This window comes from Melospiza georgiana, chromosome Z, assembly GCF_028018845.1.
Source record: "Melospiza georgiana isolate bMelGeo1 chromosome Z, bMelGeo1.pri, whole genome shotgun sequence".
Lineage (NCBI taxonomy): Eukaryota > Metazoa > Chordata > Aves > Passeriformes > Passerellidae > Melospiza > Melospiza georgiana.
The window spans coordinates 28675832-28703822 of record NC_080465.1 but is presented as its reverse complement, the minus strand read 5'-3'; the positions used below and the strand labels follow the sequence as shown (position 1 = coordinate 28703822).

The 27991-nt window shown below is 37.8% G+C and overlaps 1 protein-coding gene across 3 annotated transcripts; it reads left to right on the top strand.

The window, feature by feature from the left end:
* The first annotated feature begins 133 nt into the window (after positions 1-133).
* NAA35 (N-alpha-acetyltransferase 35, NatC auxiliary subunit) lies at positions 134-27769 on the top strand. Of its 3 annotated transcripts, none has more exons than XM_058043321.1 (23): positions 134-208; positions 1614-1757; positions 4498-4531; positions 5867-5981; positions 7079-7153; positions 8340-8507; positions 9338-9404; positions 10114-10157; positions 10740-10790; positions 11507-11590; positions 12416-12530; positions 13015-13193; positions 14245-14304; positions 15503-15609; positions 15845-15911; positions 17163-17261; positions 18509-18687; positions 20306-20442; positions 21436-21503; positions 21743-21883; positions 23460-23582; positions 24678-24758; positions 25265-27769. In XM_058043321.1, the coding sequence occupies exons 2-23, from the start codon at positions 1634-1636 to the stop codon at positions 25322-25324; spliced, it is 2178 nt and encodes a 725-aa protein (XP_057899304.1). In that variant the 5' UTR covers positions 134-208; positions 1614-1633; the 3' UTR covers positions 25325-27769. The 3 variants fall into 3 exon arrangements, with proteins under 3 accessions (XP_057899304.1, XP_057899302.1, XP_057899305.1); XM_058043319.1 differs by lacking the exon at positions 134-208 and adding an exon at positions 289-385; XM_058043322.1 differs by lacking the exon at positions 134-208 and adding an exon at positions 871-1091.
* Positions 27770-27991: the final 222 nt, after the last annotated feature.

The following is a 27991-nucleotide window of genomic DNA, read 5'->3' as shown; positions in this document are numbered from 1 at the left end:
CGGCAGCGCCCCGCGGCCCCCGCACCGTCCGCCCAGCCCCTGCTCGCCCTGTCCCCACCCCCTCACGGGAGCCTCATGGCGCCCGAGCCGGCACCGCGCTGGGCGGAGCCGCCGCAGGGCCGGCCCGCCCCGCCCCGCGTTCCTCGCGGGCGCAGCGGGTGCCGAGCGCCGCCGCCCCGGCCTCTCTCGCCCCGCCTCGCCGCTCACGGTAAGCCGCGGTCGCGGACGAGGTGGGGCGGCGGAGCTTCTTGTGTGCGGCTGCGCCGGGCGCTCAGGCCGGGGCCGCGGGCTGGTGGCGGCGGCAGCAGCAGCAGCAGCGGGTCTGCGCGTGTGCGGCGGCGGCCCAGCCTGGAGCGGCGGGCGGGCGGCGGCGTGGGACGCAGCGGTGAGGCCCGGGGAGGGTGCGGGGCGAAGGGCGCAGGCAGAGCCCGCAGGGGCACCGAGGGAGGGACGGAGGAAGGGGGAGCCCGCGGCGGCGCTGCTGCCCCGCAGCGGGGCGGGCGGCGTGCTGGCTCCTCCTCTGCGGCGGGGCGGAGGAGCCGTGCGGGCCGGCGGCGGTGCCCGGCGTCCCTGGAAGGCTGCGCGGGGCCCGCTGAGCAGCGCCGGAGTTGGGGTGACCTGTGGGAAGAGGAGATCCCGAAGGGCCTGGTTGTCCCGGGATGCAAGGGAGAATTTAATTTATTTCAACAGATTTCTCACGTACTTCCTCATCACAGCCCACTGAGCCTGGAAGTCCCTGCGGTCGCTAGAGAACTGGTGACAGCCTGACGGCCCCCGATGGGGAGTAAACGTGGCTCGGCCAAGGGGAGACCCCCCGGGCTGCTGCTCGAAAGCCATTTTATCCTCCCCTTTGTTTTTGTTAATTCCCGATGCCCTGGAGGTCCTCTGCCACTGGGGCCTTTGTTTGAAGCTTCCGTGGCGGCTGTGGTTAAGCTGCTCAGGGCTTGCCGGGCTAGCAGCTGCTCCGTCAGCAGAGGGGAGTTCAGCGTTGCTGGTACCTCACGGGCAGGCTGACTGTGGAAGCGTGGAGTCCTCAGGGCTGCCCGCGTGTCAGGAGGTTGCGAAAGAACAAAACCAGTTCGAAGTAGCTGGTCGGTGGAGTTTAAAATTTATAATCCAGTCTGAACTTGCTTAACTTAAGTGCTGCAATCTTGATACTGCTTTCTGCTGAGGAAATCGTAGGAAATAAGTCTTTTTTTCAGTTTTACAGTACCATCTTTTTAATTTCTGTTGCAGAGCAGTAGGAGGACGTATAGTCTAACAGTGTAAAAGAACAAATAGAAAATTGTAATGTCTGCGTCTGCTGTTATGCTTCTGATTTTATTTCCAATTGACAATAGACACCTTAGTATGGGTCTGAACAGCCGATATTCTGATGTCCCTAGTTTTTGAGGTTTCACAGTGTAAAAGCTACTTGTAAAGAAATTACGCATAAGAAAAGCTTTTTCTTAAAGAGTTGTTTTTAATAAGGGTTTTTCTGTTGGTCTTCTATAACAGTAGTTGTTTAAATAAAATGTTAGTTCATTTCCCATTCTCACCTGATTATTGAAAAGAAAAAAATTATTCCCAAAGCACCTTCTCTGATTTGTGCAAATATATGGTGTCTCTGACAGGAATTTAAAGGTGCAGCATCATGGTTATGAAAGCTACACTAGAGGATGATGATTCCGGATGGGAACTCGGTATGCCTGACAAGATGGAAAAGAGTAATACCAGCTGGATAGATATAACCCAGGATTTTGAAGAAGCTTGTAGAGGTGAGTTGTAGTCCTTTCATTCTGAGAAAACTTGGAATCCTTTGGAGGCCTCTGTGTAGTTCTTTGAGCTTTTTTGAGCAATAGTTTGTCCTAGGTTCAAGCTTCAGATGAACAAGCATTGATTCCTTCTTAACTCTGAGGTTGGAATTGTCATGAACCACCTCACTTTGTTTTCTCTTCCGGATTACATAAATACCTCTTTAATCAAAGTTTTTTCATCTTACGCATTTTCACATCTGCTTTTTTTCCTTAGCGAAGATTTCTTACTCTCTCTTCTGCCGAGTGGAGATGTCATTCCTGCATGCAGAGTCAACGCTCTGTTTCTTTCTTGTATATTTTTGGATCTCCATGGTCCTGTAATTTAATTCATCAGTGCATCATTTTTCATCTTTGAAACAAGTCTGAGTTTTTCAATTGATACAGTGCATCTCAGTAATGGGGAAGCAGTTGCTTACATTTAAACAGTACCTTTATTACTGCCAGGTGCTACTGCTAGTTTACAGTTTTTTCAACTGATTTTATGATGACACTAAGGAAGGATAAGTATAAAAACTGCGTCTTACCACACAGAATATTACATAATGATAAACACAATTTCTGCATATTATTTCTCTGTATTACTCTAAATTACTTATAAATAATTATTTCTCTATATTACTTGTATCTGTAATAGATTACTTATACCTGTACCCATCAAATATATCTAGAGACTCCTTTAAAAGTTATGAGGGAAAGCAAGCCTTTCAGTAGTCTCCCCTGGAAGAGACTAAGACACCTGAATAAAGGAGCAGAGGAAACGGCTGTATTCCAGGCTATTCAGATGCTAATATTTCACAGAATAATCATCACAGAATGATTTGTGTTGGAAGGGACCTTAAAGATCCTCTCATTCCAACTCCCCTGGCATGGACAGGGGATGCCTCTCATCAGACTGTGTTGCTCAAAGCCCCATTCAGCCTGGCCTTGAACAGTGACAGGGATGGGGGATCCACAGCTTCTCTGGGCAACCTGTTCCAGTGACTCACCACCCTCATAGTAAAGATGTTTCCCAGTATCTAATCTAAATCTCTCTTTTAGTTTAACAGTATTTCTCTTGTCCTGTCAGTACATGTCCTTGTAAAAAGTCAATCGCCAGGTGTTTTCTGGCCTTCCTTTATGAACTGGAAGGATGCTAGCTGGTCCCCATAGACCTTTTTCTTCTCCAGGCTGAACAGCCCCAACTCTTTCAGCCTGTCTTCACAGGAAGGGTGCTTTAGCCTTCCATTCATTTTTGTTAGCCTCTTTTGGATTTGCACCAACAGATCCATGTCCTTCCTGTGCTGGAACCCCAGACAGATTCAGTGTTCCAGCTGGAGTCCCATTAGAGCAGAGGGCAGAATCCCCTCCCTTGACCTGCAGCCCTGCAGAAATATATCAGCTTTTTGTGCTTTGAGTGCACTGTGTACTTAGTAATTCTAAAACTGTTTTAATTCCTAGAATAATAGAGGGATGGGTGCATGCTGTTAACCATTGGGGTGTTTTTTTTAGTCTTTCAGTCTTGAAAGTGCTCTGTAGGTAAAAGCAGTAGTGTCATGGGTTGACCTGGGCCAGATGCCAGGCTCACACCAAAACCACTCACTCCCCTCTGCAGCTGAACAGAGGAGAGAAAATTTAATGAAGGGTCATGGGTTGAGATAAGGACTGAGAGGGATCACTCACCAAATATCATCATGGGAAAAACAGGCTCAACTTAGACATATGAAGGGAATTTATTATTGACAAAATCAGAGCAGGACACTGAGAAAGTAAAATAAACTCTTAAAAACAGCTTCCTGCTACCCCTCCTTCCTTCCAGCTCTGCTCCTACCCCAGCAGCACAGGGAGACAGGGAATGGGGGTTATGGCCAGTTCATCACGCCAGGCTTCTCCCACTGCTCAGGAACAAGAGTCATTCTCCTGCTGCACCATGGAGTCCCTCCCATTGCAGACAGTTCTCCAGGAGCTTCTCCAGCACGGGTCCATCTCATGAGCAGCAGCTCTCAGTGACCTGCTGCAGTGTGACTCCCTCCCATGGACACACAGGCCTCCCAAAACTGCTGCAGCCTGGGTCACTCTTTTACAGGGTGCAGTCCTTCAAACACAAGCTGCTCCAGCATGGGGCCTCCCTTGGGTTCACAGACTCCTTTGTGCATCCACCAGCTCCAGTGTGGGTCTCTCCACCAGCTGCAGGTGGATCTCTGCATGCCCATGGACCTCCATGGGCCGCAGGGCACAGCTGCCTCACCATGGGCTGCAGGGGAATCTCAGATCCGGCACCTGGAGCACCTCCTCCTCCTCCTTCTTCACTGACCTTGGTGTCTGCAGTGCCCTTCTTCTCCCATGTTCTCACTCGGCTCTCCATCTGCTGTTGAAACTGTGCAATTTTGGGTTTTTTGATTTTCTTTTTAAATCTCTCACCACAAGGTATTATTGTTTCTAATTGGCCCAGTGGCACATCCATCTCTGGAGCCACCAGGGATTGGCTCTGCTGGACATGGAAGAAGCTTCTGGCACCTTCTCACAAAAGCCATCTCTGTAGTCATCCCCCCACAAGCTACAAAACCCAGGCCATGCAAATGCAGCACAAGTAGAAATGCCTGATCTGCCTCCTGCAGCTTGTTGTATCTTGGCATAAGGCAGTTTGGTGCGTGACAAGACTACCCTGGAAAAGTTGTGCTAATAGGATGATTGTAATTGTTTGTTTTGTCCCTTTCCTTTATAGAACTGAAGTTAGGAGAACTGCTTCATGACAAGCTGTAAGTATGTGTGTGGGATGGTTCTGGCTTTTAGATAAGATTACTGCAAACATGTTCATGTTACCTAATAACCAAGCTTTTTTAGACTTTTACTTTAAATGAAGTATTTGAAGTCTATAGAATATCATACATTCTTAGCAGTGTGTATATGCTGCACTTGTATGAATGCTGAACATATCTGATGTTTTAAGTATAAAATTACATTTTTCAATGTGATTGAAATTCTGTTCCAGAAGTTCATAGCATATCTTACGATCTGTGGTGATTACATTACTGCACTATCTTATGGGACTTGCTTTTGTTAAAAAAGGCCAGAAAGACTTTAAACCTGGTTACCCCAAGTGTCACTATAAAATATTTGATAAACAATTGTATGCCTTAATGCAACATAAATATCATGCTAAAGCAGAAAGTGAGAACTCTACACATGGAAAGTATATTTCAAAGAAAAGCATCTGGTATAGATTTGCTGAATTTGAAACTAACAGCTCAGAAAACAGAAGCATGCTGTTAAATGAAAACTTGCTTAAAAATGTGGGCACGGATGTCAGTTGAATCAAAGCGCATTTTCAGGTGTAGTTTTATACATAAGAGCATTTCAGAGCAAATACAGCAAATACAGAATTTACATTCTCAGAATTTAATTGTGCCACATTCAGTAAACTTTTTGTATATAAAGCCTGAAGTTCTGACAAATGTCGTGATAAAGTGAAGCACTGTATCTCTTCATATATAGGTAAGTCTTTTAGTGTGGCTCTTCTGCAAGCTTTTTTTCTTCTGCCCTGACTACAAGTGATATGTTATCACACGCTGCATTTTTTTGGGTTTTTTGCATCAGTTTTGTTAACATGCTTATTTTAAATAAACCTGTTATTTCAATATATATTAATCTATGTTATGTATATTGTCATTAGTGTTTGGGGGACATATCTTACTTGGTTTTTTGGATGTGGTGTACTAAGGAACAGCTTGTTCAGTTAATATCAGTTTATGATTTTGCATGATGTTTAAGAAGATGCTATGAAGTTTATAAAAACAAGTGTGCAAAGATATGGTAGTGGGATATTTCACTCAGGAGTGTTCTTCATCCTTATAGAAAGTTTAATAATTTTCTTTTACTTTTAGCCATCTCTTTTCCTATGAATTTGTTGAGAGATTCTTAACTTCCTGAAAACCATGATCTCTGAAGATCAATACTAATGTTCATATACCTTATTGTCCGTGGTCAGAATATAGTGTACTTGGTTTGTCATCCTGTGTTCTTTTTGGTTAGTTTGCAAAGACTTTTATATTAAAAAAATACATTGAGCACATTTATTTTATTTGTGTTCCTAGTTTTGGTCTTTTTGAAGCCATGTCTGCCATTGAAATGATGGATCCCAAGATGGATGCTGGTATGATTGGAAACCAAGTTAACAGAAAGGTTCTTAACTTTGAGCAAGCTATTAAGGTTTGTATGAATTTCCTGGGTTTACCTACACTGTCTGTAGAAATACACATTTTTGTCAAATTACAGCTAAGCACAATACAGCATAAATAGTGTTTCTCTTGAAATCTATGTTTTTCTTTTTTCTTCTGGAAAATTAAGTAAAAAAATAGCTTGTAATGTTTACCTTTCTTGTTACCTGCATTATCACAATGATGCTAACTCTTCCAGTGAAAAGCAATATGAAATTATTGGTTATTGATACCTTAAGTAAATATATCTCCAACATTGTTTTGCAGATAAATCTATGCTTCCCCAAAATGTGTCTTTTATATGAAGATGTATTTGTTAGCTTCTGTTTAACCTGGATGGAAACCAGCTTCCTTAAAAAAGCTGGAAATTAACACTTTATCATTCTTTGAGTTTATCAGCATTGAACAGAAGCCAGATAATTCATCAACATCGACAATAATGATTAACTTTTGATTTATGATCAAGGTAAATTGGAGGACAGATGTTGAAAGACTTGCTGTTTTTTCAGAAAAAGTAATGCACTCAGAGGCAAAAGAATTTTTTTATGGTAAACATTTGGAATTGAGACAGAGAACTCTGTTAAACACTAGCTAAGTTATGTAGAATGTATCTGGGATTGCATACATTTGGCAAATTAAATGATCAAATTTGCAGCCTTTTTGGTGTTGACCTTTAAGGCATTAAAATACTACAAGTTTAAAAAGCAGTCTTCAAAGAGTTGATCCTGCATATTATTTCTTGTTCCATCTTTATTATGATGATACGTACTTTATTATTATGATTTACTGTTAGCAGTTAACTAGTTTTAAACTTTTCTTGGCTAGTAATAAATAAGAATTCTTACTTTAGTCTTCTCTTTGGGTCGTTTTATGTTTGATCAGTGTTAACTGATGGGAATGAAAAGTTTTTAAGAATTTGAGACATGTTGTAAAGCTGGTTGGTAAAGCTAGTGGCATACAATTATTCTGAAGTTTTAAACAAATATTAATTTCTTTTTTGTCTTTGGTACAAATAAGTTGTATTTTGCCTGTATGCTTTCATAGTATTTAGGACTTTGGTTGTTTTTGTTTGTTTGTTTGTTTTCAAAGGATGGCACCATTAAAATAAAGGATCTCACTTCACCTGAGCTGGTAGGAATAATGGACACATGTTTTTGTTGTTTGGTAAGCATTTTTCTTTTCTTTAGGTTAGATGGTTTTGCTTTCAAAATATAATCCATTAATCCATCTTAAAAAAAATAAAAAAAAAAAAGCAGAACTCAAAAAAATATTTACCAAGGAGAAAATACATACTTATATTTTAATTTCCATTTAGTTATTTTTATTATCTATAATGAAAGGCTTAATTTTGATTTTTAATTTTTTTCTATAAGAAATATGGAAGATAGCTGGTAGCGCCTTGAAAGCTTTAAAAGGTTTTATGCTTTCTGGTTTTATAAATGCATGTTATCTGATTGCCTGCTGTGTATTGGTGTCTGACTGTGTTGGAAGCTGAGTGTGCAGTAACTGGTAGCACTCTGTTGCTCCTTTATGTACAGCCAGAATTGACTGAGCTTACAGAAGCATTTTGAACAAAGAAAATAAATCTATTTAGTAAAAATAAGTTGAATATCAGTTACTTATTAATTGCAATTTTTTTTCTGTGTATATGCTTTAATTTTCTCAGTGACTGATACTTATTATTTTCATTTATTCTTCAAAATTACATCAAAAATATTGTTTTAAAAAACATTTCCAATCAGTTTAGTCAGAATGACATGTAGAGATCATAGTATATCTGATTCAGTATAACATCATTTGTTTTCTACTCCTGGTCTCCAAAAGTGGACCATATTATAAATATGGTTCTACTTAGTTTTTTACCATTTCAAGATAGAAATTTAACTTAGTGAAACTTTCCCTGTAGCTTAAAGAAACATGGAAGTGGTAGAGAGAGAGAATTGTGATAAGAAGCTTTTATGTTGTAAAGAGAGAGAACATGAAGAGCATTTGTGACTTGTCTCATAGTCATTTGCATTTTCCATTCACTATTTATGCAGAGGTTTATTAAATGTTTATTAAATGTTAAACTGTTAAATGTTGAGTTCTCTTAACATAATGCCATGTCTAAATCACAGGGGTTAGACCTGAACTTTATAGAAGAGGTTTATCCAGTGCCAGAATTCTAGGCTTGAAGCACCTTCACTTCCTCTTTTTTGGTACTTGGAAGGTTGCCTTGATAAGGCGACTTTAATTTTAATGTTTAGTTCCTTAATGAGTCTTTGAAGCACAGTAAAATGGAAAAAGAAAGGATCTATGAAAATGAGGACTTGGCTGTCATGAGTTAAATATTTAATTTCCTTTTCCCTAGATAACATGGTTAGAAGGACATTCCTTGGCACAGACAGTATTCACTTGCCTTTATATTCATAATCCAGACTTCATAGAAGATCCTGCTATGAAGGCTTTTGCTCTTGGAATCCTAAAAATCTGTGATATTGCCAGAGAAAAGGTTAACAAAGCAGCTGTTTTTGAGGAGGTATGTGTTTCCCATCTCCTGTGGGGTTAAATATGCAATATTATACCATAACGCAAGTAAAACAATGTATTAGTGACATTTGTTAGTGTTTGATTTGAGGATACTGTAGAAATAGCACTTCACCATCCTAAAAGTATTAGACTGGATACCTTTAAAATGCAGTTTTCCCCAGTGAAGATGTTTCATGCTCTCTTCTCTATTTTCCTTGAATACTGGAGCCACATAAATATTTTAATCAAGAAGCAGTGCAAGTCTTGTGGTTAACCATTTGAAATGTATCTCAGTTGTGAAACTGTTTAATTTTTTAATTTTTCTGTTAGATAGTAATGATTGCATTTTGCCTAAAATGTCCATCTGGCTGTGGGATCAGAGTCCTGTTTTCTGCGCTCAGAGCAATCTGTTTCCTCTGAGCTTGGACAAATCACTCTTCCTGACTGTATCTAAAATGGATCAAATACTACTTTGCAGCTATAGTTGTAACCTTTTGGTAAGGTGTCACATGATGAAAATATGAAGGGCATATTAAGGATTTATGCAGAAAATGATTACCTGAAACTGGATTTGGGTGGGAAAGTCATTCAGTGTATTCATTCTGAGTGCATTCAGCTATATAGAATAAATCTGGACCTCTGTACATGATGGAATTAAACAAAAGCACACCCCCGGTCACTCCTCCAAAAGAGAAAAAAACAGCAAAAAGACTCAAAACCTTTTAAGAAAACAACTCCTAAAAAACCCAAACCAAAAAGAAGATCTCAAACCCCAATCTGAAAATGTAACTACAGCTTTTATATTTCACTACATATTGCTTCTTTGATTTTTCTTTTTAGGAAGATTTTCAGTCAATGACTTATGGATTTAAAATGGCCAATAGTGTGACAGATCTTAGAGTTACAGGTACAGTGTGTGCTTGCTTTATATCTGTCCAGCAGCCTCTTTCTCTTTTGAGCATGTGATTGCTTTCAGACACATATGATTAATTGCTAGGAGTTTCAGCTGTTAAGTTTTTATTTTTACTGTGGAAATTGCTGACTTGGTAAAAGAGAGATAAAATCATTTTTCCGTGGAAAAAAAGGTTCAGTTGTCTTGTTATGTCCCTGAGAGACAGAAAAAGTGCTTTTAAATGCACCAATGAAGTGGCTAGGCATGAGCTCAACATGGTAAAGATACAGACCAATAGAAAGTACGTTGCTTGAATTCTGCTTTTTTGCCTCATAATTTGTTGTCCTCTAAATAGGCTGCTTTAGGAAAAAAAGCAATCTAGTAGTTCTACATCTATGAATACATATGCTTTTAAGTACATACATAAGTATGTACGTTAATAATGCACTATTTTTTTATGTGTATTTGAGCTTTTCATTGATATATTTTTGAAAAGCTTATGCATGCTTTAGGTTTGCATCAGTTGGTCTGTATCCTGATTTTTGGTTGTTCCAAGACATCCCCACCATCCCTCACAAGATTATTTTTTGTTTAGTCTTTGGCTAATGGATATGTAAAGCACTTTTAAGTTTGATTTTCCCCATAAAATTTATTTTCCCCTGAGTGGTATAGGTGTGCCTAGAAATGCTTCTCAGCTTTTAATCATGCTGTGATTTTTTTCCAGGTATGCTGAAAGATGTAGAAGATGACTTGCAAAGACGAGTGAAGGTATTTTCATTTTTGTCTTGTCAATTATATTTCAGGTGTACTTAACATAGGTTTGGGGTAGGGAGTTGGATTATGAGGACTGAAGGAGGATTTTGTCATTGTAATGGGGTTTTTGAAGGACAGCCATAATGGTTTCTGTATCATGCTTTTAGTTTGCCTTCTAGCTAAGTCTTCACTTTATTTGTGAACTCCTTAGTAGTTGCTTCAGTAGTAGTAGAAGCTGGAGTTGTGATGCAGAAGATAACACTGGGCTAGGACACAGAATGTAGGTATTTAACTTTCAGGTTTTAGGCAGATATAACATGTAAGGTTAAAGAAGTTACTTAATTTTCCTTTACTACAGCTTAAAATGTAAAGCGTTCATGCACTTTTCTTGCTTATTTGCAGAATTTACTGAGATAGTTCTTATTATTATAGGACAGTCATTCAAGTGTCTGGATTATATTTTAAGAAATTTTGAATTTGAAAACTGATTTTTCAGGTTATTTAACAGGTGGATGTTTTAGAGAAGGCAAAGGGATTTTATCAGTAGCTTCCCTTTGCAATTTTTAGTAAATTATTTGACATTTCTTTACCTTGCAGAGCACCCGAAGTCGACAAGGAGAAGAGAGAGATCCAGAAGTTGAACTTGAAGTAATGAATTGTTTGCTTTTTTCCTGGATTTCATGGATGTAAATGGGAGATTTAATTATGGCATAACCACACCCATGCATATAAGAAGCAGCCAGGAAGTGTGACCAGCCAGGAGCATGGAGAAGAGCTGGAAAACAGCAGGGCATGCCAAGGCTTTTTGTGCGTCAGTTTGTGCAGGGAGGGCAGGAGTCCTATGGGTGTTCTGCACACCACAATACAAGAAAGCCATTAAGGTATTAGAGTGTGTCCAAAGAAGGGCCGTAAGGAGGATGAATGGCCTTTAGGGGAAGCTGTATGAGGAGCAGCTGAGATCACTTGCTCTGTTCCGCCTGGAGATGAGGAGACTGAGGGGAGACCTTTTGCAGTTAAAACTTCCTTGTGAGGAGGAGGAGGGACAGGCACTATCTCTTCTTTGATGGTGACCAGTGAAAGGACTTGAGGGAAAGGCCTGAAGTTGTGTCAGGTGAGGTTTAGGTTGGATATTAGAAGCAGCGTTTTCACCCAGAGGGTGGTTGGGCACTGGAACAGGCTCCCCAGGGAGGTGGTCACAGCACCAAAACTCTCAGTCCAGGAAAATTTGGACCGCACTCAAGCAGTTGGGGTGGGCCAAGAGTTGGGCTGGATGATCCTTCTGGGTCCCTTCCAACACAGGATATTCTATGATTCTATTATCTAATACCTACTACTAAGTAATTAGCAGTATTACTTTATTACAGCATCAACAGTGTTTAGCTGTCTTCAGCAGAGTCAAGTTTACCCGCGTCTTACTCACCGTCCTGATAGCTTTTACGAAAAAAGAGGTACGTTCATTTGGCATTTCTGTGTTTGCATCGGGATGCTGTGAAATACCCATTTTTCATTCGCTAAGATCCAGAAATTACTGTGTAGATTCATGAGATTTGAATTGATGTGGATGGAGGTAAAGCTTTGAATAAAGCCTTACAGCGGCAAATACTCAGTTTTTGTTCCAAGTGGGAAACAAACAGGGAAGGCTAGTAGCTGACATTATTATGGCCTTGCAGAAGGACAGAATATTCATTACAAAAGGTTTAAAAATATTTATGGATTTCTAATTACTCTTTTCACACATGAGCAAAACTTCTTGTTTAAGTTCAGTTCCCTCCTGTGGAGTTACCTGATGCTGGGCACTATTTTGTCCATATTAGAAGACCTGTATGCTTTTCCTTTCATGTGATAGGGAATTTATATCTAGATATCTTTGGTCTGAGAAGAGGAATTTAATAGCATTCCATACAATTTGCCCGTTTTTTGAGGATTGATGTAAGATTTCCTAATTACTGTGAGGGGAAGGAACTTCATGTTTTAAGGCAAAGGGTTAGAACTACATGCTCCCCCAAGCAGACTCTCATGCATTGTGTACAAGACTTTCAGTTGTAACTATTGTAAAGTCTTATACAGCAAAATAGACAGCATTGAATTTATGTACAGATATATAAAATGTGCTACCACACAAAAATCTTGGGTTGTTTGGGTTTTTTTCAGAACTTGGGTTATATAAGAATATCAGAATTTTAATGCCCTTCGGGGTTTTTTTTATACTAACATTATTTAGATAGTCAAAATATATTGGTTTGTAATGATAATAATTTTTTCCTGGCTTTCAGACAAGTGCAGTTGCAGAAGCTCAGAAACTAATGACTCAGGCAGCTGACTTGCTCTCTGCCATACACAATTCACTGCATCATGGTATGCAGGCACAGAATGATACCACTAAAGGAGGTATGTATCAAATTACGCCATTTTTTCCTTTCCTGGATATGATCCCTTCACAAACATAAATACCTTTGTGTATTTTTTTAAAAAGTTGAAATCACTATTTACTTTGAACTAAAACACTTGCTATACAAGTTGTTACAGATTTGCATTGTTTGATTTTAATTTTATTTTACCAGGTGGTGGCTCTCCTGAGAGCAGCACTGTCATTTCAAAGCCAGAGATAATGTGAACTTTTGATTAAGTGCATCACACTTGGAATCAGTGTATATGCCATTTTAAAACAGGGAACAGTACTTCATTGCTTGTACACGAGGACTCGGGTTTCTTAAAGAGTAAACATTATAGTAGTTGTCTTGTTGGAGTCTCGGGAAGTTAACTGTCACTTTAGAATTCATTTTGGCTAATTGAATAATTTGTATTATTGAAGGGGGTTCTGAAAACACAACTCATATGCAGCTTTTCTCTCTCTCCCCTCCTCCTTCTTTAGATCATCCTATTATGATGGGGTTTGAGCCACTTGTTAATCAGAGATTGCTGCCACCAACTTTCCCTCGATATGCAAAAATTATTAAAAGGGAAGAAATGGTCAATTATTTTTCCAAACTAATAGACCGAATAAAAACTGTATGTGAAGTAGTCAACTTAAGTAACTTGCACTGTATACTGGTAAGCATGAATATTTCTTATTTATTACCAGAAATAAGATCTGAAAATGTGACTTGCAAAAAAATCATTCCATATATGCATGCTCTTGCTCACTGGACAGAAAACTGAGCACTATGTATATATTTGGTGTTTTTAACTGTTAGGCTCAATTTCAAAATTTACTATCCTTCCTGATAGTTACTACTTTTCTTCTTTTGATAAGGACCTTTTCTCCTCTCAAACATCTCAATTTTCCTGTAATTCATTAAATAGTTGTGTCTTACTACTAGCCAAGGCCAAGCAAGTTTCTTTGGTTGAAGAGCTGTGTCTACAGCAACAGAATATAATTCTTTGCTATGTGTCTGATTTTTTTTTTCCAAATTCATTAATCAGTATTCTGCACATGTGCCTATAACACAAGAGGGCACTAAATAGGCATAAAGTTAAGCACCAGCTTATATTCTTTCCTTAATAAATGATGTTACTCTTAGTTACTGCCTAGATGTTATGGAAGACACTTAAATGCTTGAAATATTTTTTGGTATCCATGCATTCACTGACTGATAAAAGAGATACAGTTACAGCAAACCTCTCATCTTGTTATTTCCTGATAATTAATGAAAGGAGTGTTTGCATGAAGCGCCTGGTACCAGTTAAACCTTGCCTGGATTTCAATCAATTTTTTAAAATAAATTCTTAGTTTTGTTCAATACCTAGTATAGTTACATCATTATCTTAATCACACAGTACTTTTTTTTTCTGTACTATTATCTTTCTAGTTGTAGCATTGGAAAATTCAAAACACTTTTTGTTAGGAAACGAGTGATTGCAGAAAGTCTTCATAATATATTTTGTTCTGTTCAAACTATTCATGGTCTGTTTCTTACAAGCTGTGTAAGCTATGCTGTTTGTGTATGCCTTTAGACAAAATGTAGGTGTATTTACCCAGCTGTATATATTTGTTTAGGAAAGGTGTGTGTGTGTGTAAAAATGATTTGGTGTATATTTATACATATATAAATTGGCATATTAACCTGATTTGTGTTTTTTTCTTTTCCTACATATATGTTAGGACTTTTTCTGTGAGTTTAGTGAGCAATCACCCTGTGTTCTTTCAAGATCCCTGTTACAGGCAAGTCCTAATTATGTCTACTATTAAAATACTTCCGTATTCATTATAGATTAATTTTCTTTAATATTTCAATAATTTGCATGTAAGTTAATAATAGTTAAGTGGCAAATAATGTTCTGGTGATATTTAAGTATTATGGAAGAAATGCTTTGCTATGAGGATGATAAGGCATTGGAAGAGGCTGCCCAGAGAAGTTGTGGATGCTCCACAAGCATTCAAGGCCAGAAAGCTGTCCCTGCCTATGGCTGGGAGTTTGGAACTAGATCATCTTTAGTGTCCATTCCACTGCCAACCATTCTGTGATTCTATATATATAGGTTTATGTTTTGATCTCATTTCTAAAATAATTTTTAAACACTGTTGCTTGATCATTTTAGTACATGCTAATTAAAACAGAAAGCATTTAATATTTTTTTTTCTCCACCATAAAGCTGTGCCTGTACACATATTTTTATGCTGCTCTTCATGTGCTTTTTCATTTTGGGGCTGGTATTTGTATTCATCTCCTTATTTGGACAGAACTTAATGTACAGACTGCTTCTATTGCTACAACAGTAAAACTGATGGTTGATGCAGAATAATAGGATGCCCCTAGATGCCAGAATTTCTTTACATTTGATCCCTATTAAACCATGTGTAAAGCCAATAAATGTGGGCAAGTGAAATGTGTTCCTAGCATGTGTGTTCTCACCTTCCACTACATGTGTTTGTGTAATCCCTGTGGGTGCCTGACAGCAGAGTTTTTTCTTCAACTGCTGAAGAACCCTGTAAGAAGGGGACATAGCACTCATGGAGGGAAGTTAAATGAGTATCAGATATGACTGATGTAAGTAGTAGCATCCAGAGGGATTGAAAAACATCAGCAGTACTCTGGAAATATATCCTTATCTTTGTCCAGAGAAGGCACATATTTTATGCTAATTTTCAGAAATGTCTCCTGTATCATCCAAGAAATTGAACAATTTTGCAAGCACTCTATTGTGCAAGTAATAGAGCTGCATTTGGTGTCCTGGGAATACCAAAGAAGTGTCAGGTCTCAATATTTCTGAGTCTTTAACCTAGTTGAGCCATTTTAATTCTTCAGGTAATCTTACAATTTTATTATATAAAAAAGGTACTGCCAGAGCTTTCTATTAGTAATTCTAGAGCATTACTATTATGTTAAAACACGTTTCTAAAAACAGATCTTTACTTTTAGACAACTTTCCTAGTAGATAACAAGAAGGTGTTTGGCACTCATCTCATGCAAGACATGGTAAAAGATGCCTTAAGATCTTTTGTCAGTCCTCCAGTACTTTCTCCAAAGTAAGTGGATCTTGAGTGTACTTTTATGTGTTTACATGTCTGATGAAAAGGTATTTCTGTTACAAGAGCAATGACAATTGTACAAAAAACATACATTTTGTACATAGTGCTTATGTATGAAGGACTCAGTTGCTGTTGCTGCACTCATGTTTCTTTTTTGTTTTGTGCTGCATAGATTTTTATAAATGGTGGCATTTATAAAAAATATGTATGTACATGGGTATTTCCTTTTTAGGTGTTGTCTTTATAATAACCACCAGGCAAAAGACTACATTGATTCCTTTGTCACACATTGTGTTCGGGTAAGTGTTCTTTCCAATTATAACATGTATCTGTATGTGAGAACTTGGCAGATGTACATACATTTGAAAATGAGACAAATTATTTTACACACCTGACATGAAGGGAAAATTGAAGAAGTTGGCCATCTTAATTTGGTAATGCCTTTTAAAAATCTGGTGTAATTATTGTTGGTTTTCTTCTGCTTCCAGATTTTTATTTAGCATTTTTAAGAAATCTGCATCTACTACATCTTTTATAGAGTAGTTTCATGTCACGAATGCATATCAATAAAAACAAAATTATTTTAATACTCTGTTCAGTTTCAGCTTTTTAGGATTCTGTTGTTGAATGTGGCATGATGAAAATCTTAACAAAATCAGAATTATTTAGGTTGGAAAATACCTCCAAGCTCATTGAGTCCAAAACCAGCACTGCCAAGTCCATCACTAAACCATACCCCTAAAGTGCCACGACTACATATCCTTTAAATATTTCCAGAGATGATGACTCAACCACTTTCCTGAGAAGCTAGTTCCAATACTTGACAAATTTCATTGTCAAGAAATTTTTCTTAATATTCAGTAAAACCTCCCCTGGCACAACTTGAGGCCATTTCCTCTTGTCCTGTGACTTGACAGAACAGATGAGCCTCACTTGGCTGCACCCTCCTTCCAGGTGGTTGTAGAGAGCGATAAGGCCTCTCCTGAGCCACCTTTTCTGCAGGGTAAAATAAAAACACCCCTAGCTCCCTCAGCCACTCCTCACATGACTTTTGACACAGACCCTTCACACCTCCATTGCTCTTCTGTGGACATGCTCCCTTAAGGTCTCTCTTGTTGTGAGGGCCCCGGAAGTAAAAGAGGTTTGAGACAAGGCCTCACCCACCAGTACTGAGTTCAGAGGGACAACCACTGCCCTGGTCCTGCTGGATACAGTGTTTCTGATACAGGCCAGGATGCCATTGGCCACCTTAGCCACCTGGGCACATGGATTTAGGTATAAGAAATACCTCTTTAGCCCTAAGCATTTTACTCTGGTGACTTCCTAAAGGATGCTGACTTAATTTCACATCAGCTTGTGTGCAGAGAATTTGGCTCTTGCATCACTCCATAGAGTTTGCTTTCCTGCTAACTTGCACTTTGTAGGGAGTAGTAAGGAACCCACTTTCTAATATAGATGTATAAACCAGGTGCCTAAATAGACATCATAGTACTTCTCCTGTAGTTTCAAAGTTGTATTGGTAATTTAAAATTACACTTTACTTCTTTCAGCCATTCTGTAGTCTGATTCAAATCCATGGACACAACAGAGCTCGCCAGAGAGATAAACTAGGTCACATCCTTGAGGAATTTGCCACACTACAAGATGAGGTAATGTCCTAGGCAGCAGACCAGCAAAGTTTCTGTCCAGGTATATTAATGGCAGAGTGAAGCATGGTACTAAATTCTCAATGAATGACGGAAAATCCTTAAGACAAGGACTCCTAAAATTTATCACATTTAACAAGAAATTTTTAGGATGCATCCAAAAACTTTATGCTAGATGTGTTGAACAAAAACATACATTTTTTAATATTAACTTTGTCCAATAAGTAGACTTCAGAATGGCCTGTTGCAATGTAATTTAATGGTAACTGCACAGCTTTTAGTCTCTATCCTGCTTGTAATTATCAGTCTGCAAGATGAAACCAGGGGGAGATACACAAGGTGTGCTTACAAGACACCTTTGAAAACTCAGCCTTGTACCTACGTAAGATGGAAACTGCAAAATTTTATAATTAATAAAAATAAAGTAAAAAAATAACTCTTAAAAATATGTGTTCTGACTGATTTTTGGACATCTCTCAAGAATGGGGAGAGATGAGAAGAAAAAATACATTCTCTATTGCTGGAAGTTGAGTTTCCTCAGCATTGAGAGCCATATAATAATAAAATATTTCCCAATATGGCAAGGAGTTGAGGAACTTGGGGGAGATTTTGTGTGCTCCAGCTTTCTTCAAGATGGTTTGAGTTTGTTGCAGCATTGTAGCTGAGGCACTGTTTTTTTCGTTTTGTAGCAGGTTATATGGATTGTTCTGTTTAGGCTTACTGACGGTATTCCAACAGTGAGAGACTTTGTCTTCCATACAGCTTGCTTCTTAAGACAAAATTGGCCTTGGCAATATTTTAGTTACTCTGGTGGAACATAGTGTGTTTCTTGCATATGAAGCTTATAAATTTATTTTTTCAGTACAGCTAGTTTTTTTAAAAAAAAAAGTAATTCTTGCCAATATAGAACAATGAACACTAGCATGTAATGGGTTCTGAGTTTGTGCTCATGTGACTGCTAATGATCTATATACAAATACATTTAAAAAGTACAAATTTTATGTATCTAATGTTTATGCTATAATACTGTGTAGAATATTTTTATTCTGTGCAGCAGAATTTACTTAAGTGAGTATCTTTACAGTTTTCTGACAGTTCTAGACTTGTTTCCATCTTTTAATCTGGAGCATAAATTTACCAACCCAATCTGTTAAGATTTTATTTCTGGCTTTTTTTATTTCCGCTGTTTCAGTCAAATATTTTTCCTCCTCTGTCTATTACTTTGAGGTCCTTTGGTTTCTTTTCAACAGGCAGAGAAAGTAGATGCAGCGCTTCATAGCATGTTACTGAAGCAGGAACCACAAAGGCAACATCTGGCTTGCTTGGGCACCTGGGTCCTATACCACAACCTTCGTATTATGATACAGTATCTTCTCAGTGGCTTTGAGTTAGAACTTTACAGTATGCATGAATATTACTACATCTATTGGTAAGAAGATGCTTTATTGATAGCTCTCTGAAGAGGGATGTTTCCAGAGAGCTATAATATTCGAAGGGGGGACTTCCAATATGATTTTATGATCTCAAGCTTGATCAACACTTATAATATTACAAGGAGAGAAAAAAATCTGTTGGTCTCTAGCTTTTTAAACTTATTAAATAGCGTATCTTTTTTCCTGAAATAGTAATTCTCACTCTGTTTAGCTTTTTGGCAGAGGGTCTTTTATTGACAATGAATGAAATGTGTGCTAATTTTGGTAGACAAGAGGTATGCAGGAGAAAAGCAATTTCCTTTATTCTTTTCTGCCTTTGTAGTACCAGGATCACTAGTCTTATTGATCTCTAGTATTTGGGAAAAGTTCTGTGAAGTTTTAAGTCATAACTATAATCTGAAAGTTGACTAGATAAAATTAACTTCTTATCTGGGATATATTTGAAGAGATATCCTCCACCTTTAGTGAAAATGATCACATTATCTGGAAACAGAATACTTTTATTTTTCCACTTCCATTCACATTAATTATTTTTTATAGTTAATGGCTTGTGCTAAAAGAGAATTTCAATTTTTTTTAACCTACCAAGAGATTTCTATGTAAGCCATAGCCTTCTTACTGAAAGATTAAAAGAGTGCAAATGACACAAACTTCAATGCATTGCTTTTCTATGTTGTTTCAACAGTGGATTAAGTATTAAGTGAAAAAAATAATATTTCAGAAGACACCAGAAGATGGCAATCTTTTTCAATTAGTAACTCAATAAGTAATAACAACTTTTGTGACACAGTATTTTCTACCTGCCCTTATTTCCCTCTGCAAATTTAATAAAACCACTCTTAGTTGGAATTGTCATGTCAACTGCTTTCTTACTTGAGGAGAAAAAAAAGAAGCAGTTTCTGAGAGGCAATGTGCAAACGAAACTCAAATTTCTCAGTAATTTTTCTTCTGATTACAACATTTTAGTAGCTGTTACTACATTTTTATTGTGCTCCAAATCTGTAAAGTTTTTCTATGTTCTTTTTCCCTTATTCCTTTTGATTTGAAATCAAGTAAGATACTTATTTGACTTGCTTCCACTTTCTAAAAAAATGTTCCTAAAGTTGTCTCTAACTCTGAAAGAACTGCATATGGATGTTTTGGGTCTGTGGGCTTGACCCCTTTATGTAATAATCCATAACTTTTTAATGCTTGAAAAAGTCAGTAGTTATATTGTTTCTCAGAATAACAAGTCAGAACAAAAGTAGAAAAGGTATTAATTAACATAGTATCTTTAAAAAAACCCACTTGATTTGGTGGGGGAAGAGTTCTAGAAAAATTTGGTCTTACAGGAGTTTTGAAATAAGAAGCTTAGACTTCACTTAGTAAATGTGTAAGAAGCTTGCATACCTTGAGCTGTTAGTGGTTGAATCTGAACCAAAACATGAACGTAGACCAATGTGTTGATTCCAGCCGTGCAAAACAAAGAGTTTTCATGGCCCATAGGAATTGTCCTTTGCTAGGACATGTCCTTCACCTCTTGGAGCAAGCGCCTCGGTAGTCGGCGGGACGCGCGCAGTGTGAGTGCGCGGTGTGCTGCCGCCGTAACCGCTCCTGTGTGCGGCCTCTGCGCAGGTACCTCTCCGAGTTCCTCTATGCCTGGCTGATGTCAACGCTGAGCCGCGCCGACAGCTCCCAGATGGCAGAGGAGAGGATAATGGAGGAACAACAGAAAGGCCGCAGTAGTAAGAAAACAAAGAAAAAGAAGAAAGGTACCTAGGTGTAGAGTGCTAACACCTCTTTCCCTTTCATGCAGCTATGTAGAATTAAAATTCAAAATTTAAACAGGGAACACTGAAATGAGTAGGAAAAATATCCTCATGTTTATGAAGGCTGAACGTAAAACTTTTAAAATGTTTCCTATTTATTTAGTTCGTTTTTTACTTTCAGATAGATCTTTCAGAAAAACACAAACTCATTTATATTCACTGTATATAGTTTCTTCAGTTGTGTTATGTGTTGGACCTTCTCAGAGTTTATAATTCCTGCAGAATTATGCTTTTAGTGACTGTAACTAAGTTCAAACACTAGACTTTCAGCATATTTCTGTAATTTTTATTTGGCTTTAGAGGTCTTAAAGCATGTTTCTTAATTATACAGTGGTGAGTTTCTGTTTTCTTTTCCTTGCCACCTTTTCAAGGGGAACAAACAATTAATTGGATATTGCTCAGGATCATATCAATTAATTTCCCTTGTCTCTTGAAATTCAGAAAATTACTAATGTACTTGAGATGCCAAGTGTTGGGCAGTTTGACACTAATTAAACACTGGAAACTAAAGGGAAACTTAAAAGAATGCTCTCAGGATTATAAGGATAAAAAGTGCTGTAACTTCTTAGAAGTTAAAGCACTTTTTATCCTTATAGAAGTCAAAAAGATCCCTGAACTAGGCCTCTTGCATACAGACTGTAAGTTTGAGGGTGTTGTTCGGTGTTTTATAATGTCATGGGAATACCACTGATCAGTTTTTATTCCATTGAGAGTAGAATTGTGTTCATGTGACTGGTAGGGGTGTCCTGAGGTTTTTTATGTAACCAGGAGTCAGGGAAGCAGAAATGCATGTCTAGGCTTTGTATACTTCAGTTATTTTAAAATATAATTAAGAGTTAAATGACTTTGTAGAAATTTGGAAGAACTCCTCTATCTTAAATTAATATATGTACTTACACTGAAGTAAGAAAATGTATTTTTATGTAAAATTTGCAGTTCGCCCTCTCAGCAGAGAGATCACCATGAGTCAAGCATACCAAAATATGTGCGCTGGGATGTACAAGGTAACTCGTTTGTGTTCTATTTGTTTCAAATTTTTTTGTAATAGGGATCCTGCATCCACTGCATGCCTTCTTTTTTTGTAGTGGTAATGAATATTAAGTTCAAATTTATAATTTTCTATTCTGAATTCTCTACAGTTTTTCTATCCTTCCAGTTATACCTACATCATAACTTTGATCTTTCTCACAGCAAAGTATGACATAAAGCTAATATTTTCACTATATTTATCTTTTTCGTTCAGACAATGATTGCCTTTGACATGGATGGCAAAGTAAGAAAACCTAAGTTTGAACTGGATAGTGAGCAAGTTCGATATGAGCACAGATTTGCTCCATTCAACAGTGTTATAACACCACCTCCAGTGCACTACTTGCAATTTAAAGTGAGTAATCTTCAAACATGATGCTGCCCATGCTTTTATAGAAGTAATTTGCTCACCTGCTTTAAATATCACTGTCATGATAAAAAGAACGTCAGAGTTCACACTGAAGCTATGTCACAATGGCAAGGACTTCCTAGCTTTAGTTTTGTGAAAGATGTATTGAAGTCTTTATAAACTTAGACATTTAGCATCGGTCTGATATGGCAGTTTAAGATGATTCTGTTGAGTTGCATGAAAACCAAATCTCTTGGAAGTCTACTGAAAGACTTCTCGGCTGCAGTTAATAATAGCAGCATGTTTTTATTAGTGCAGCAAGCAAATGGAAAAATAAATAAGTTAATTTTGAGTGGTGTATAGAAGGGACCAGTGGAGACTTGTCTTGTCCAGTCTCCTTCTTGAAGTAGCATTATAAATCACATTACCTGTGTCTTTGTCTAGCCAAATCTGAAAAAAGTCAAGGTTGGAGATTTTCCAACCTCTTTGGTTAAACCTGATCCAGTTACTTTTTTCTGGTCCTTTAAGTCACAGGAAAACTGATTGAGGGCTGCACTACTCCTTTTTTTTGCCTAATGCCCAACGTGAATTACCAAGCCACAACCTGTGGCCTCTCATGTTATGCTGTTTGCCATTATGAACAAGGAATCTTTGTCTTCTGACAGCTTTATAACTGTCTTTCAAGTAGTCGTAGGCTGCTATTAAAATTACCCATTAGCATCCTTCCTATTAAACTGAAAAAGTCCAGGTCCACTGACCTCTCCTTGTGGATTATATGCTCTAGGCCCCCAACTATCTCCACATCTCAACATCTTTCTTGAACTGAGTGGATCCAGCCCTGGATGCAGTATTTCAGATAACAGAACACAAATACCGAGTTCAGGATGATAACATTCTTTGATATGCTGACCATACTCCTGTTTGTATAATCCCATATGAGGCTTGTCTGATTTGTAGTGAGACCACCTTGTCGGGTCATATTGAACTAGGTGTTTGCTGCTTACCCAGCAGCAATTGTGAGGTTAGTCTGTACTGAAACAGTGCTATTTTCTATTCCAGTTACTCTCCCCAGTTTAAGGTTACGAACTGTTGTAGTGGAAATTAAGCGATTATTGTGGTCTTGTCATTAAAGGTTTTTTTAAATCTGTAATCAAGAACAAAAAAAAATTTGAAGAATCAAAATTGTATAAAATGAAGTTTTGTACAGTTTCAGCATCTGACTTGCTATGGCTTTGAGTAAACAATATACTTTTTTTAATCTACTTTTTTCCTGTAATATACCCTGTTTTGTGCCACTATTAAAGCAAATGAATGTCAATTTCTTCAAGAGAGACTGTTTTATAAAGATTGTGAGAATTTCATTATGTTTTGTGGCAGTGTAATAGTTGACCACTGTGTTGTTGCTTGGGTTTTGCCATTTTAAGTAAATATTTTCAATTTCAGTTTTGATTTTTAAAGTAGTATTTAGTTGACATAACTCTTCTCTTTAATACAGTAATGTGATAGAAACAATCTCCTGGCAATTTAAAATTTCAATTTTATGTATTTTAACATGTATTTATGTATTTCTGTAACACACTAGGAAATGTCTGATTTAAATAAGTATAGCCCACCTCCTCAGTCATCAGATCTCTACATGGCAGCTAGCAAGCATTACCAGCAAGCTAAAATGATTCTTGAGAATATTCCGAATCCAGACAATGAGGTAAGACTGCAATACTAGGAAAACAAGTATTTGCTCAAAATAGAGAAAGTGTTTTTTTTCAGCTGGACCTCCTTGAGATCCAAAATGTACTTCATGGAAATGGTGAGCAAAGTTGAGTGCTTTGATTAAGGGTTAGACAGTGGTCTGTGTCAGTACAGCAGTTAGCAGAAGGTTTGCTCGTGGTAAAAAAAGCTCTCTCTGCTGAGGACCTGAGATGCTGGATGGCAGCTTATTTCCTTGCATGCTGCCTTCTAGCCCCTTTCTGAAAGCACAGCACTTGTAATCAGACAGTGATAACATGCCTGTCGCACTTAGTTGGCATCTAGTAATTCAGGTGGACTCCTGAGAGGTGGGGAAAACAAGTTTGGATACCATTAGGATGAAAAGAGTATTGGTCTTGGTTTTGGCACTTGTTCCCTGGAGCAGTTTTCTCAGCACTGAGCTGTAAACATGGGTAGGAATTTCTCCCTTTTTGTCCACAGCCTAAAACCTTAAGTGTCTGTGACTGTATTTTGGAGCAAGGAGGATGCTTTTTCTGTCAAATCTAAGCAGATTTAAGAATAGTTACAGGATTAGGTCCTCCTTAGAATTTAGGACTGTCTCCTCTCTGGATCATGGTGGTACTCACACATGAGCTAACTGAGGCCAAGATAGTTAAAAGGTAGCTTTGAGCACACTCAGAGCATTTCCATGCAAAAAGCCACCAGTTTGATACATGAGTTCCTCTTTCCATTGTGTTACAATGTTGACGATAAGATGCCTAGAGTCTATGTATACCTTTATTTGTGTGAGCGCCACAGAACTTGCCATGTTTTTGTTCCCATGTTTTTGTTCAAGACTTGTTAAAGCTGTGGTTTCTGTGGCCTGTTGAATTTTTTGAAAAGTGAGTATTAAAATAGATGCACCCTTCATTAAATTTAATTAATTCAGCTGTTGTATTTAAAAACAAATCCAAAACAGTCTGATCTCTGTTAAACTGATCCTGTAAGAGAACTCCTGTATTGCTAATAGAATATCTACATTACAGTATTATCTTTGAAATAATTGTGAGGTCAAATGTTTTGCCTTGAAGACTGCTTTCTGTTTTATGTTTAGGTCAATCGAATTCTAAAAGTTGCAAAACCAAATATTGTGGTCATGAAGCTGCTGGCAGGAGGCCACAAGAAAGACTCTAAGGTAAGGAAATGCCAGCTCAATTGAACATAAAAGGTTCACATACATTAAGGTTGGATGCAATGATATGAAGATTTCTCAACATGAACAGTTCATCTAATTCTGTGTAAAGCCACCACAGATCTCTTAAGAGCCAAATGAACACATTCAAGCTGTATTTACTCTAAGAAGAAGGAAAGTAACTTATTTTTCCCCTGGAAATAGTTTGTTGTAGTTAAGCAAATATGGAAAATTCTGACCTGTAAATGTTTTCAGAAAAAAAAAAGGGAAAAACATGTTGGACAACACAGACTATTCTTCCATACACACAGAGTATTCTTCCATAGTGGGAACTAGCAAGCATAACAGCAGCTTGTATGAACAAAGTGATGGGAATGCGGGCTGCCATAAAGACTGTTCAATCTGTTGCTGTTAAATTTTTTTTTCTGTCTGCAGGTTGTTCTCGTAGTAAGTATTAAGTGCAGTAGTACTGCTGTTCTAATGTCTAATCTTAAACCTTTTCTTTATAGGTTCCTCCAGAATTCGACTTCTCTCCTCACAAATACTTCCCAGTTGTGAAGCTTGTTTGAAGTAAAAGACGTTTTTTTAGAATACCTGAAGAATACCTGCATAGCAGATACCAGCTCTAGGAGGGGGAATAACTAGTGCTGCACTCGGACTACGAGGGACGTCCAGGATAAAAATAGTGTCATGTGGAATATCTGTACTGCTGCCTTTTTGTGATTTGAATGACAACTGCTGTTTTAAAGTGGTTTGTATAAAGTTTATTGGATTTTCTGCGTGAAGCTGACTTTAATCAACTGTAGTATTAAAGAACACTGTATCTTAGTGGATATTATTACAGATTTTGATCATAAATAATTTTTATTACTGAGTTCTGACAAAGTGGTGCATTAGGAACTGAATAAAAATCATGCAATAGAGCCTCTCGTCTGATGCGCACAGCTAAGCTACTGCAATTCTGCATTTGCAGTCACTTGGAGAAATTTTGAGTTCCTGTATTTTTGTATAATTGTATCAGAATTGCTCACTTTGCAAGTAGAGGAATGTTGGAGTTTTTTTTTCACCATGTCCTCCAAGCTAAAATGATCTTTATAGAGAACAAGAGGAGATGCAAATTAGTCATTGAGTAACTGAGTGAGTGATTCCTAGTTGAAGTTTGTTAGTTTTTGTTCTCCAAGTCTGAGGAATCTGCACAGCAGATACTCCAGTAGTCACTAGCAATAGCACCAGACACTGAAGACTATTTTACCAACTCTGCAACTTTGTTACAATCCTAGTATTTGCTGGTGCAAACAAGGGATTGCTACATTTGCATGATCTTTATTCTCCATTTTGACTGCAATGGGGCTGCTCCATCCTGTTGTCTTCTGTAGTAATTTTCAGGTAGATTTCCAAGACAGGAGAAGCCCCAAACCTATCCCTGCCTTCCTGGAATAGTTATGCCTTCCAAGCTTTCAGATGTGAAATAACAGAGGTAAGCTGTTGTGTTGTAGCAAAAATGCAACCAAGGAAAAATGTTTTTCCTTTGCTACAAGCAAGGAAAAAATGTTCAAAAAGCGGACCAGGCCCTGGCCAAGTCATACTTAGATCATACAAGCAAATCCTCTGTTGGACATGACAAATCTTCATTTTGGTGTACAATGACGTCCACTGTAGGGATGAGCTTGTAACTCCACATTGGCCATACAAAACATTTTTGGTGTTAATCCTATAACCTGATTTTTCTGTGGATTAATATCACTTCAGCTTCATCCCCTGAGCAGCAGCACTGCAGAAGTAGAGCTTGAAAACAGTGAGTAACCTCTGAAGTGGAACACCCACTTGTCTTCCAACAATTTGCAGCTTCCTGAAATAAGCAGAAGTACTGTCCTGAAGACATGTTTTTTTTTCCAAATTCTCTGCTAAAGAGATGGCATATCACATTACATGTTTGCTTATCATCATGATTAATGCACTTGAATGCTTCCATATAGCTGCCAAAGGAATAAAAAACCTGGAATATGCAGAGGTAAAATGGCACAGAACATTCATCTGGCTTCTTGTAAACAGTCACAAAATCTTCCCCATCTTAAAGATTCTGAATTACATGACAGTAGCTCAAGGACAGCCTTTGTTATTTCTCCAGAGTGAAAGAGAAAGCAAATTACATGTGATTTGTGGAACCAAGAAAATAGCAATAATAATATTTCCCCTTCTAATTACAATTAGAACTACATGAATTGTACAAAATAACATCAGTACACCAGAAAAGATTACTTTTAAATGCTTACCTAAATGGATCAAGTTTAATTGTAAAGTAAAGAAAACCAAACCAAAGTGCTAATAAAACACCAAGATGCTTAGAGAAAAGTAGAACTAAAAACTTTAGTGAGAGACAACACTATGTACACCACAGTTCCAAATTAATCTCTTGTTCAGCTGCAGGTTTTTTAATTCTAAAGTTCTGTACAGTAGACATACAGGCCTCTTGCCTACTAGAAATCTACCACCCGAGTTAGACTGAAGCACTTGAAGTCATTGTGAAAAAACTGTAGTCCTTGATTTTGAACACTGCTCTTATGCATGTTGTCGGACCCTTTGCCCTCAGAGGTTTACAAGTCTGCTTTGTACAGATGTGGTCATATTTATGAAGGACAACATTCAGTTGGCTAGGAGAAGCCCAAAAATGTACAGAAGCACAGCCAAAACAATTAGTTTTAAAATAATCCTCTGGCAATATATTAATTATCCTTAAGTGTTTGATTCTTTGGAATTTTTAACTTGGTACTGGTAAAGCTATTCATACAACTTGATTTTGGTGTTTCACTGTATATTTTTTACTGTTAGAATATATGCTTTTTAACAATCAATATTAAATTCCTGATCAACTTAAATCTCAGCTGCATAATTGTTTACAGATTAAATCCTAGGAAAATGGTCAGAAGAATGGTAAATGTTTTAATGCAAATTATTGGTAAACACTTTGATGGTCAAACATGTTGTTATTTGCAAAAATTATCCCAGTAACCAGATATACTTACCAATACTTGTCAGAACAGATGCTCATTCCTCTTCTATCCCATTTACAAGCATGTTTTCCCTGCTGTGTTGACTGTAGTAGCCCAGACCAGTTAGGTCTTACTTAAATGGTGAAAAACTGTTAGTGAACTGTTTCTGTGTTTAGGTTTAACAGGCATCTTTTGACTTAACTCTGACCTTCACTTGATGACAACTAATACTCTCTTCATACACAA